Genomic DNA, 13,260 nt, shown 5'->3' on the forward strand with positions numbered 1-13,260 from the left:
AACTAAATTACAATTAAATCAAATTAAAATATTACACTGCATGAATTAGGTCTAATTTCTTTTTTTTTTTTTTTTTTTTTTTTGAATTTTAACTTCTGAATATCTGAATAACTATCTGAATATTTTTGGGGCATTTAAACTGTAAAATTTAAATTGGTGTTATGTGCAATTACTTTTTTTGTTGTTAAATTTTAACCATCTAAATATTTTTTAGGAAATTGTATTTAAAATATAAAATTTAAATTGGTTTAAAATTGTCATTACATAATAAACTACACTACACTAAAATACATTTAAAATAAAATAAAATAAAATATTAAACTGCAAAAAGTATGTACAATTTAAAATTTTTTTGTTATTGAATTTGAACAATCTGAATATTTTTGGGGATGTAAATGTAAAACTTTAAATTGTTTTAAAATTGTCTTTACTTGATAAATTAAAATAAAATAAAAAAATCAAATATTTAAAAAAATATTTAACTGTACAAACTGTGTACAATTTCAGTTTTTTTACTAGATGTAAATATTTGTTTAAGAGTTAAATTAATTAAACTAAATCATTCACTGTCAGAACAAAAATGTTTTACTACAGTGACCAAACTATAGTATTTGTAGTAAACCTGCAGTAACCTCAAATTTACCATGGTTTACATTACACTAACCATATTTCAATCATGTGTAATCAAAAACATAATCTAATAATTTTAATAATAAAATATATATTATATAGTAATTCAATAATGTTGAACGTTAATTCTTAAAGTTACATTTCCCTGCAGTTTTCTGCCAAAATAAAAGCTCTATGGTTTAATGTTTGAAAGCATAGAAAAAAAGCAACAACCATAAATAATATTGTAATTGTACTATTGCATATAATAATAATAATAATTATAACAACTGATATTATCATTAAATAAATGAAATTATTAAATACTTTACAGCTCAGTAGTGTTATAGTGAATAGTATTTCTTTATTGACTTTTTATAATTTGATATAATAATAATATATATATAATCAGTATCAGTAACATAGTTCTGTAGTGTATCTGTAAAGTATCTGTATTGTATGGCAAATAAAATAAATGGTATCGCCCATCCATGATGTGATGCTTCTCTAGACTCTTGTTCATGGCTCGTCTGTCTGTGTATTATTGCAGAGAGCTGGTGAAACTGTTCACCACGGACAAGAGCTTTGCCAAAGAGCTGGAGCGCTTCTTCCAGGGCCTTGTGACGTGTGTAAATGTGAGTATAGAGTTTAAATCAGAGTCCGGACGTGATTAAAATGAGCCTTCGGGCTGTCTGAGGAACAACATCAGCATATTCACACACACATAAGCAATGCTAGCTGATTCTCCAAGGTGACTCTGTCCTTGCTTTCAAAAACAAGATTTAGTGATTGAGAGCTCAGACTGGAAACACTAAATGCTGCCTCTTAAGTGGATTGCTAGACTGTACATTGTTAATGCTGGTCTGTTGGGGCGTACAAGGGTTTTCTCTCACCTGGTGTGATTGAGACACTCATTGCAATGAGCGTCAGGCCAGTTTTCACACAGGTGCATGAGTGAGTCATCTGATCGTGACTCCAGAGATCATAGAGAAGAGCTGTGCCAGGTGTTTGCAGAGTTTAACACATTTGATTAATTATAAAAAAAAATAGCATGTTAAAATAAATTTAATTGTGCTCCATGAGCCATACATAAATTCCCTAAGTTCTTTTTCTGGTAGTTAATTGTACATTTTAAATTAAAATGTTAATTTTAAATTAATTTTAAATAAATATTAAACTGCATGAACTATGTTCAATTTATTTTTTGTTATTAAATTAAAGATTTTTAGACTTTAAATTCTTTTCTTTTTTGGTTTTGTTTTTTGTGTGACAATACGGATTGAATAATGAATAGGTGAAATATAAGATTAATACCTTCCACAATGCCCTCATTCATATTAACTCAGATGGACAGAAAAAAAAACTAAATAAATAAAGAACAAGTGAAATACAATAGATATAATTAACCAATATTATTTAAAATATTAATATAATATTTTCTTTTCTTTTATTTATTCATTTTTTAACAATCTTAATATTTTTGGGGAAGTTGGTTTGAAATTGTCATTACTTATAAAAATAAAATATTTTTTTATTATTAAAATAAAAAAATAAAATAAAATGGTAAACTGCAGAAACTATGTACAATTTTATTAATTAATTTATTTAATATTATTATTATTTTAACCATCTAAATATTTTTGGGGAAGTTGCATTTAAAATGTACAAATTAAATTGGTTTAACATTGTCATTACAAAAAATGAAATACAAATACAAATAAATAAATAATTAATTTTAAATTGCATATATATATTAATTATAATATATTAATATTATAATAAACTTTTGCAGTAAAAAAACTGAAATTGTACATTTTATTTTAATTTATTTAATATTAAAAGTTCAAATAGATCATGTTGTTTTTGCATGTTGTTAATAGAAATTATTTACTGCTAGAATAAAAATGCTTTAATGTAGTTCAGCTGCAGTATTTGTAGTACATCAGTAACCATAAATTTACCATGGTTAACAGTACAGTAAACATAATTTAACCATGTGTAAACAAAAATAATCTGATCAAAATATATATATATATATATATATATATATATGTATGTATGTATGTATGTGTGTGTGTGTGTGTGTGTGTATATATACACATAAATATGTGACCATGTACCACAAAACCAATCAGTAAGGTTTGTAAAAAAGCTTTCCATTGATGTATGGTTGATCATGATAGGACAATATTTGGCCAAGATGCAACTATTTGAAAATCTGAGGATGCCAAAAAAAATTTTTTTAATTAAACATGATCTTTACTTAATGTCCTAATGATTTTTGGCATAAAAGAAAAATCTGTAATTCCGACCCATACAATGTATTATTGCCTATTGCTACAGATATAGCCATGCTACTTTTGTGGTCCAGGGTCACATTAAAAGAACCTTAAAAATTGAAATAAAAATTTTTGTTTGCAAACCTTACTCATATCCATTTAATTACAAAACAATGAAATGCTTCCATTACATGATGTTATGTGACTTGTTTTGCTGTAACCCAGGACCAAGCCAGTTTAAAGAGATATCTGGACAGGGAAAATGCTCGAGAACTCCCTGCAAATGAGGAACCATGGGAGGTGCCGGCACCAGTGGAAGTAAAAGCAGAAACCATCAGTAAGCATCTCTCTCTTTGTGTTCCCGAACTGAGGCAATGGTGAGGTAAAGACAGTAAGTTCAGCTGTTCTCACTCACAGAGCTCTGAACGCATCGCCTGCACAGCTGCGTTTGATCCCTTTGATTTCTCCTCCAGTTTAATCTGCGCCGCTCGCCCTCATTTCATCGCTTCTCTCACACGCGCACGCATGCATAGTGCACATATGCTAATGGGGGTTTGTTCACTGACATGAAAGCGCAGCTGTTGCCAGGGCGAGGGGAAGAGCTGTCAGCGCTCAGCTGCACATCAGCATTAATAACCACTGTGCAGTGACAAAAACACACCATTTGTGTTTCATATACCTACATGGGTCAGTTTTTGTGATGTGACATTCATCTGTTCGGCTGTAATTGTGCTGCGTATGTTTGCAGTGTCATCTCTGATCCGGCCGTCAGGAGCCGTGCAAGAGGAGGAAGCTCAGATGCAGCACAATAAAGAGGACCGACTGGTTTGCTGGCCACCGAAAGCCTCTCTCAGTAGAACAGGTGGCAGCAGTTCAGGTACAGACTGCCGATGGAGACTAATGAATATGTTGAGAGCATTGGCTGTTGCATAAGACCTGAGATTTCGAGTCGTAATGGGTAGACAGGACAATTAATCACACTATATTTGGATGTTTTAAAGGAGAAGTTCACTTCCAGAACAAAAAATTATAGATAATGTACTCACCCCCTTGTCATCCAAGATGTTCATGTCTTTCTTTCTTCAGTCCTAAAGAAATAGTTTTTCTCAGGAAAACATTTCAGGATTTTTCTCCATACAGTGGACTTCTATGGTGCCCTGAGTTTGAACTTCCAAAATGCAGTTTAAATGCAGCTTCTAACAATCCCAAATGCAGTTGTAAACGATCTTAGCCGAGGAAGAAGGGTCTTCTAGCGAAACAATTGGTTATTTTTATTATATAAAAAAAAAATACAATTAATATGTTTCAACCTCAAACGCTTGTCTTGTCTTGCTCTGCCTGAACTGTGTTTTACCCTGTTTAAGACAGTTAGGGTATGTTGAAAACTTCCCATCTTATTTTTTCCCTCAACTTTAAAATCAGTCTACATAGCTGTTTTATCTTTTTTGTTAAGGGTATTTGATCCAGGGTTCCCACGCTTCTTGAAAGTACTTGATAGTACTTGAACTTTAGACGTATTGATTCAAGACCTGGAAAGTACTTAAAAACAAACATAGGTCCTTGAAAGTGCTTGAATTAAATTGAAAATACATTTTGTTTATGGTGTTATTTCAAAAATTGTCCTATATGTGCTGCTGTCAAAAACAGAATGAAACGGCACTAATAATTGTGGGGGTGGAGATGGGGTGGCGAGAAAACGCACTTGCGCAGCCTTGAGCCCTGTGTAGGACAGTTTTCTTAAGCCCGCTCCCGCTGAATTTCTGACCATTACTTCCCGGCGTTCCAGCAATGTGTGTGATCCGCTCCTGCAAACATTCTAATATTGGGGGGTGCTTTTGATTTTGTTTATTTATTTATTTACTTCACTCTCCATAGGCAGAGGTTGATCATACTCCAGTAAGGCTATAGCCTAGGTACCTGTAATCTGTTAACAATGCACATTATATACCCATCTTTATAGGCAAGTACCAGATAATGAGTCTCATGTAATGAAATGTTTTTTATACGACTTAATCTGTGTCACAATTTAATAAAAAACATTGTAAGTTAGGCCTATTAATTGTAATGATTTCATTTCAAACAAAAAATCGCTTAAATAGAGAAAGCGAGCAAAGAAGAGTATCAACTGAGCTTTTTAAAACTCTGAATCAGTAAACCACTGCGTCGCAAAGTGATTCACTGTTTTGAAGCACTCCAATCGGATCGCAAATCATTTGATTCAGAATGGGACTTCAGAGCGCATATATATATAAATTCATATCTTGTACAAGAACTACCACAAAAAAAAGTTGAATGCGTATTTTATTAATATTTTAGAAATTGCATTTGAATATTAACAGTATTGATTTATTCAATTTCCTTTGAACAATGCTGTTAAAAATGTAAATTTATGAAACCTACACATTCAAAACATCATTACTCTGACATTTTTTATGTAAATGTAAGTGAAATGTCCAGTACAGTTGTCAGGGCTCACAAAATTTCAGAATCTCTGGTAGCCCTCTTCAGATTTTGGTAGCCCGAAAATTAATTTAACTAGCCCAAATAAAAAAAGACTTCTTTTTTTTTTTTAAATATAGAAAATCAGATAGGAGTCTAAACTTAATCAAAATGTTTTCAATACACAAATATAAACAAATATCAAGGAAGGAATTTTATTTCACTCTTTGGTGTATCTGCAGAATTTTTAAATATCAATTTAAGGCAATTTATAAATCGAGTATATCATTTATTATATTTATTTAAAGCATAAATATTACTGTCTTAATTGTTTAGTATTTTAGAAGGCACATTAACTTCCTTCACATTTACAACTCTGTGTTTGCTGCATAAAAACATGGGTCGATAATTGCAATCATTTGACCATAAACAGATGGAAAAAATGTGGAAATAAAAATTGATTCAGGCATGAAATGAAAATGCCAACGACACGTTTCTGAGGACAATCGGTTAACTTCATATACATTCATATAAAGACATCCGTGCCACGTTTTTACTTTGAAACTTGCAGTACGTATATTTATTCAATGACATCATTGCCTTTTGAAGTTCAAGAGTTTAATCCAGCCCTATCGCCATACTCGTCTTTCCGTCCCCAAATGTAAGACCTCCTAAATTATAATTAAGACTTTTCTTATACTATTTAACATATTTAAAACTTTTTATGGCCTTAAATTTGATACAACTAAATTGAGGAGTTTAAGGACCTGCAGGAGCCCTCTACTTTACGATAGCCCATCGGGCAGGCCGGTGAAACATTTTGGTAGCCCGACTGGAAAATACAATGATTTTGCGAGCCCTGGTAATCATTTTCATGGCGCTACATATGCCCTGTTGATCATCTTTGCACGTTCACTTTGCAAACACTGGGTCAGTACTTCTGCAGTGATGTAGGATGATTTAGAAATGATTTTTAAGGTTAAAGGAGAAAATGAGATGGGAGTTTTTCAACAAACTATAACTGTCTTGAACAGGAAAAAACAGTTCAGGCAGAGCAAGACAAGGCAAGCGTTTGAGGTTAAAAAAGTATGTAAATTGAAAAAAATAAATAACAGATCGTTTCACTAGATAAGACCCTTCTTCATGGGCTGGGATCATTAAGAGCCCTCTAAAGCTGCATTTAAACTGCATTTTGGAAGTTCAAACTCAGGGGCACCATAGAAGTCCACAATATGGAGAAAAATCCTGAAATGTTTTTCTCAAAAAACATCTTAGATGACAAGGGGGTGAGTACATTATCTGTAAATTTTTAACTTCTCCTTTAATATTACCTTTTCATTTGCCAAATTAGCAGCTTTGTCAATGCATGATACATAAAATCAACTGCGTAGAGTCAGAGAAAGTCACAATTACCTTTTTGTAATATTCTAATCACATCTTAAATATTGTGTGGTGTGTTTTGTAGGGTCAGGCAGTCAGGCTGTTGAGGAGGTGATGAAGATGTGGCCTCCTCCTGCTTCTCCGGCTGCTCTGGGTCCAGTGACGGGTCACTCAGGCTCTGGAGTCGAGAGGAGTTTGTCCAACATCAGCGTCCATCAGAGAAATGCAGAACCTTCACTGCACACAGATCCAAGAGCTCAACATGAACAGGGTCCCAGACCGAGCAGCGTTTTGTCACGAGCCACAGGTCAGTCCTATTATTCAAACAGCATGATCAATGTGGAAGGGCTGGCCCCTAAAAATTGAAAATACACTACCAGTCATATGTTTTTGAACAGTAAGCTTTTTAATGTCTTTGCTCACCAGGTTTGCATTTATTTGATCCAAAGTACAGCAAAAACAGCAAAATTCTGAAATATTTTTACTATTTAAAAAAAACTGTTTTCTATTTGAATATATTTTAAAATGTAATTTATTCTTGTGATTTCAAAGTTAAATTTTCAGTATCATTACTCCAGTCTTCAGTGTAACATGATTCTTCGGAAATCATTCTAATATGCTGATTTGTTCAAGAAACTTTTTATTATTATTATTATCAATATTTAAAACAGTTAGAATAGAAAAATCCAAAGATCAGCATTTATCTGAAATAAAAAGCTTAAGTAAAATACACTATACCATTTAAACGCTTGGAGTAAGTATAGTTGTTTGAAATAAATTATAGAAATTAATACTTTGTTAGCAAGGATGCTATAAATTGTGATGATAAAGACTTTTATAATGTTACAAAAGATTTTTATTTCAGAAAAATGCTGTTCTTCTGAACTTTCTATTCATCAAAGAAACCTAAAAAATATTGCTCAGCTGTTTTCAGCATAATAATAATAAATGTTTTTGAGCAGCAAATCAGAATATTAGAATGATTTCTGAAGGATCATGTGACTGGAGTAATGATGAACATTTTAAAACACGTTCAAATAGAAAATAGTTATTTTAAATAGTAAAAATGTTTAAAAAATGTACTTATTTTGCAGTTTGTTGGATCAAATAAATGCAGGCTTGGTGAGCAAAGAGACTTTGCCATTCTAAATTCTAAATTCTTGGCAAATTCTAGCCATTCAGATTGAATGCATTTACAACTAATACACATTAAATATCTAGTAAAAGTTTTTTTTGTACTGAACAGGAAAAATATTGAATTACTAAAATTAAATACTTTGTTTACTTGCATGTTGTGATAATAAATTGACATCAGAAAATTGTTGAACATGAATAAAGAATCAACTTAATCTCAAGGGGACTTCAGAATAGTATTTAATGTTAGAGGGGTTTGGAAATCCCAGTTTTAGCTCCATGTAAATGTGTGTTTGCTCATTCAGAGCGGAGGGAAGAGGCTGCTATCCAGGATGTTCAGTCTGTGGTCAGTCTTCAGCATCCTGTGAAACCAAACGCAGCTATGGATGAAGGAGACGAAACTACATTGGACAAAACCGACCCGCAGCCAACAACAGCAGATGATCAACACTTGACACCACCGCCATCACAGCAGTATGTTTTATCACTATTGGATTTGTTACTCGTATTGTTGCTTGCTTTTTATTTCATTTCAACTAGGGCTGCTGATTTAACCCCATAATTTGGTGTGAATATTTATGGAAAAAATAATGGGTTAAAATGATTAAAGGCATTTAATGCAGTGCCCCGTCCAGACCTGTCCATCATCTTACATTGACGCGGTTGCTGATAAACATGATGTGGGATGACTGACAGTGATGAAGCCTATTAGAATGCAATTATATCATTTGATATATATATTTATATCATATCAAAGAGTGCTTTTTTTCCTCAATATCTGCACCATTGCAAATGCAATATTGATTTAAATAACAGTTCAGTAAACAACTAATACTGTCCTACATTTTAGAATCAATATTGTTTTAATTTTGTCTACAAAAATATTTCCAATCAAAGCCACAGCAGAGCTGTTGAGACTCTGAGCAACACACAGCAGTGATTTGTTACTGAATGAATCCACAGTTTTGAACAAATCGTTCATAAAGATTTATTTCATTTATTTTTTGAATTAATCAGATGTTTGAAAGAATTGGTTGAGTGAATGATTCCGTGGTTCACTCATTAAGACATTGTCAATTTAATTGCAATTTTAAATTAAATCATTGAAATTTTAAATTATTTAATTTTTGAATTATTTTAAATTTTTAAATTAAAAATCATTCATATTTTAAAGGTTTCCCCAGAATGTGTCTGTAAAGCTCAAAATACCTCACAGATCATTTATTACTTTATTTTGAAAATGCACATTTTGAGTGGAAGCAGAAACACGCTGTTTTCATGCATGTCTTTTTAAATGCAAATAAGCTGCTGCTCCATGCCCCTTTTTCCAGAACAGAGCTCTACTTTTACTGCTCATACCTAAGCACGTGCACAGAAAGTCACTGTCACACGGCATTTGAGTACTAAGCTAGTTCTCTTTCATGTTTTATAGCACTTAAACCATCTAATACACACAAGTTTGTTAAACACACACAGGAGTTACAAAAACAGTCAGTTATGTCTGTGGAGATAAACAGCTGAGAATGAAAATGCATGTTTATATTTGATCTGTATGGCAGGAGCGTAATATACAATAAAAATAAATTAATGCTCTCTTGTCTCCTCTGAGGCTGGGACTCTTAATAGTGTTCTGTGCTCATCTGTGCAGCCAAAGACAGAACAGTTAGCATGCTTCGCTTGAACTTTTGCCGTGGGTGGAAATGTGCAGATTAAGGGGTGGTAATATTATAATAAGATTCCCTTACCATGCCACGGGGGAGCGAAATCTGACGCTTTATTATTCACAGAGGAAGGCTTACCATAGCAAATTTACTGGGTTGTCCTTTTGATTTTGAATAGCGAAGATGTGTAAACGCACAGACATTCACAGGTTCATTTTAAGAGGTATTAGTAAAACAACAAAGCTACTGGATTGCTTTCTCACTACAACCGAACCGCTTTAGAGTTTGTTTTCAATCGAGCCGAGACCACCTCGTTCAGGCGATCACTGCAAAAAATCCTTTTCTTACTTAGATTTTTTGTCTTGTTTCCAGTCAAAATATCAAAAAATTCTTAAATCATGAAGGATTTTCTAGATGAGTAAAAATGATTTTCTTTGATAATATTATTTAGTTGATATGCAGTTAATTAATCAACATATTGTCTAAGCAGGTAGATTAGACATATGAATCGCTTGACCAACCATATCATTTCGAAATGATTTCTCTTCTTTTCAGAAGCCAAAATCCAGCCCAGGCCCCAGAGATAGTGTTGAGCCAGTTCCAGGGAGCTGAAGCCCTGAGGCGTCCGACCATGACTCTGGACAGCGCCGTCTGGAACAAAGCCCCGGTTTCAGAGGACGTGCTAGAGGATCTGGCACTGGATTGCACCATGCCTCAAACCCTGGTTCTGTCCAACGACAAAGAAGACACGGCCTGCATTGGACAGTGGGGAGAGCAGCTGGTTCACTCCTTCCTCACGCACTGGAAAGACAACGGCGGCCCAAGTCAAATCACCTGGTTCAACGAGAAGGGAGAAAGCGGCCGTGCGTGCGACTTCAAGCTGACCTTCACAAATAATGGCAGCACGCAAGAAGTCTTTGTGGAGGTGAAGACAACAGTCAAGCGAGAACGACACTTCATCCACATGTCTGCGAACGAGCTGGATTTGGCCCTGAAGGAGAAAGAGCGATATCACATTTATCGAGTGTACGGCGCTGGAGACCTGCAGCACGTTCGTCTCTGTCGCATCAAGAATCTCGCGCAGCATCTACATTCCAAGTCTCTGGAGTTGTTTTTATTTGTGTAGCCCTCTTATAACATGTCTGATTCATGTTAGATGTCCAATTCTACCTGTTTGCACTTGATTCTGTTCTGTGTTTTTTTTAACTCTACTGATACTGTTTCTACTGATATGTGAGATTGCACAATTTTAGTGGCCAGTTATAGTTAAACGTTTTAAGGAATCAACATTTTCTCTTTTCACTTGTTTGGTAATATATTCAAAGCACAGGTTTTGCATTGATTCTTTTATAAACTACCTTAAAAGTGTTCCGTAACTCTTTGGATTGTCATAACCAGTTCAGTAAATAAATGAAATGTTCGGAAAATGGCTTCGGAATGGGTTGACTATTAGGTTTTTATTTTTTTTTTCCAAGTGACATTTTTCTGAAGCATTTTAGTTTGTTTAACTTATTTAAACGTTAATACTAGTATCAGATGGTCCAGAGAACATTCAAAAGTAACTATTAAGTTTGTAAAATTAGTAAATGCAACATTCCCTTATACAGTTGAGGTCAGAATTTTACATCCCCTTTCAGAATCTGCATTATTTGACCAAAATAAGAGGGATCATACAAAGTGCATGGTATTGTTTATTTAGTACTGACCTGAATAAGATATTTCAGATAAAAGATGTTTACATATAGTCCACAAGTGTTGTTCATGAGTTCCTTGTTTGTTCTAAACAGTTAAACTGCCTGCTGTTCTTCAGAAAATTCTTTCAGGTCCCATAAATTCTATGGTTTTTCAGCATTTTTGTGTATTTGAACCCTTTCCAATGGCTGTATGATTTTGAGATCCATCTTTTCACACTGAGGACAACTGAGGGACTCATATGCAACTATTACAGAAGGTTCAAACACTCACTGATGCTTCAGACGAAAAAAACATGCATTAAGAGCCGGGGGTGAAAACTTTTTGAATTTGAAGATCAGGGTAAACATAACTTATTTTGTCTTCTGGGAAACATGGAACTATTCTCTGTAGCCTCTGAACGGCAGTACTAAATAAAAAAAAATACGATTTTTAGGCAAAATAAGAAAAATGTACACATCTTCATCTGTTCAAAAGTTTTCACCCCTGACTCTTAATGCATCATGTTTCCTTCTGGAGCATCAGTGAGTGTTTGAACCTTCTGTAATAGTTGTATATGAGTCCCTCAGTTGTCCTCAGTGTGAAAAGATGGATCTCAAAATCAGTTTACTTGTTTAGGACAAACAAGGGACTCATGTAATGTAAAATTTTAAACGTGGTCAGTTTTAGAAATTACTATTAATAACTATTACTTTCTCTTGTGGACCATGTACAATTAAGAAAAAAACGTTTTTAAAAAGACATTTTGAACCCTCAACCTGTATGAGTTTCTGTCTTTTGTTGAACACAAAAGATATTTTGAAGAATGTTGGTAACCAAATAGCTGACAGTAGCCACTGAGCTCCATAGAATGGAAAAAATGCCATTGAAGTCAATGTCTGCTGTCAGCTGTTTGATTACCAACATTCTTCAAAATGTCTTCTTTTGTGCTCAACAGAAGAAAGAAACGTTTACAGGTTATTTGGGAGGACTGTCCCTTTAAGTAAGGATTATGCAGCTGCATCTGATTGTTTTCACATTATGTCATCTGATGTCGTCATTATGGAACTGATGTAATGTCTGAAAATGTCAGAGTGGTTTTAGTGTCTTTAAAGGAATGTTCCAAGTTCAAAACAAGTCCAACTTTGTAGACTGCGTCTATGGCGCACTGTTGATTGATTTAAAACTACCCAGCAAGTTATATATGTGACCCAGGACCACAAAACCAGTTGTAAGGTTTTTTTTTTTTTTAATTGAAATTTATACAAGCTGAATAAATAAGTGTTTCATTGATGTATGGTTTGTTAAGATAGGGACAATATTTGGTTGAAATACAACTATTTGAAAATCTGAGGGTGCAAAATAACTCTAAATATTAAGAAAACCACCTCGAAAATTCTTAGCAATGCATATTACTAATCAAAAATTTGTTTTTTAATTTTTTTAAGGTTGGAAATCTACTAAATATCTTTATGGATCTTAATATCCTAATGATTTTTGGCATAAAAGAAAATCGATCAATTTAACCCACACAATGTGTTTTGGCTGTTGCTACAAATATACCCGTTCTAGAACTAAAAACTGCTTTTGGATTGGCCTTTAGTTTGTTAAAATAAAATAAAATAATATAAACAAACTACATTTGTATGTAGCTCTAAATGTATGGCCCTAAAGATGACCTAAAATATGCACTTAAATAGTTAAAATATGCAGGTATGTAAAAAATAATGGCCATAAACCTAATGCTTTTAAAATAAAAACAAGCCATTTATACTAATAAAATGGATTTGACAAATCTAGCCTCAGCGACCTGACGCGAGGGAGCAACTCGTCCTGCTATTAGCTGATGCTCACAGTGGGTGGGGCGTAATCAGTTGACGCGAGGGAGTGACCTGCGCTGTTACTGGCTGATGCGCACAGTGGGCGGGGTTTCATCAGCCCTGTCTCGGAAGCCGTGATTTTTTCCAGTCTCACCTATGAGAGCACAATAACGCATCGCAGGCGGTGAGATCCGCTCCGGGTGAATTATGATGCGGCGAAGGGTCTGATTCTCAGCAGCACAGAAACACACAAATGCGGAGAAGAGC

The 13,260-nt window shown here is 33.9% G+C and overlaps 1 protein-coding gene across 1 annotated transcript in view; it reads left to right on the forward strand.

The window, feature by feature from the left end:
* The window catches only part of LOC141298312 (uncharacterized), an 86,910-nt gene extending 75,666 nt beyond the window's left edge, over positions 1–11,244 (forward strand). The window contains exons 43-48 of the mRNA XM_073828816.1: positions 1,160–1,244; positions 3,114–3,225; positions 3,637–3,765; positions 6,793–7,014; positions 8,147–8,315; positions 10,058–11,244. Of these exons, the coding sequence (XP_073684917.1) occupies positions 1,160–1,244; positions 3,114–3,225; positions 3,637–3,765; positions 6,793–7,014; positions 8,147–8,315; positions 10,058–10,628 (1,288 nt within the window). The 3' untranslated portion in view covers positions 10,629–11,244. The remainder of the gene's footprint in view (positions 1–1,159; positions 1,245–3,113; positions 3,226–3,636; positions 3,766–6,792; positions 7,015–8,146; positions 8,316–10,057) is intronic.
* The last annotated feature ends 2,016 nt before the right edge of the window (positions 11,245–13,260 follow it).

The sequence above is a fragment of the Garra rufa genome, chromosome 22 (assembly GCF_049309525.1).
Source record: "Garra rufa chromosome 22, GarRuf1.0, whole genome shotgun sequence".
Classification (NCBI taxonomy): Eukaryota; Metazoa; Chordata; class Actinopteri; order Cypriniformes; family Cyprinidae; genus Garra; species Garra rufa.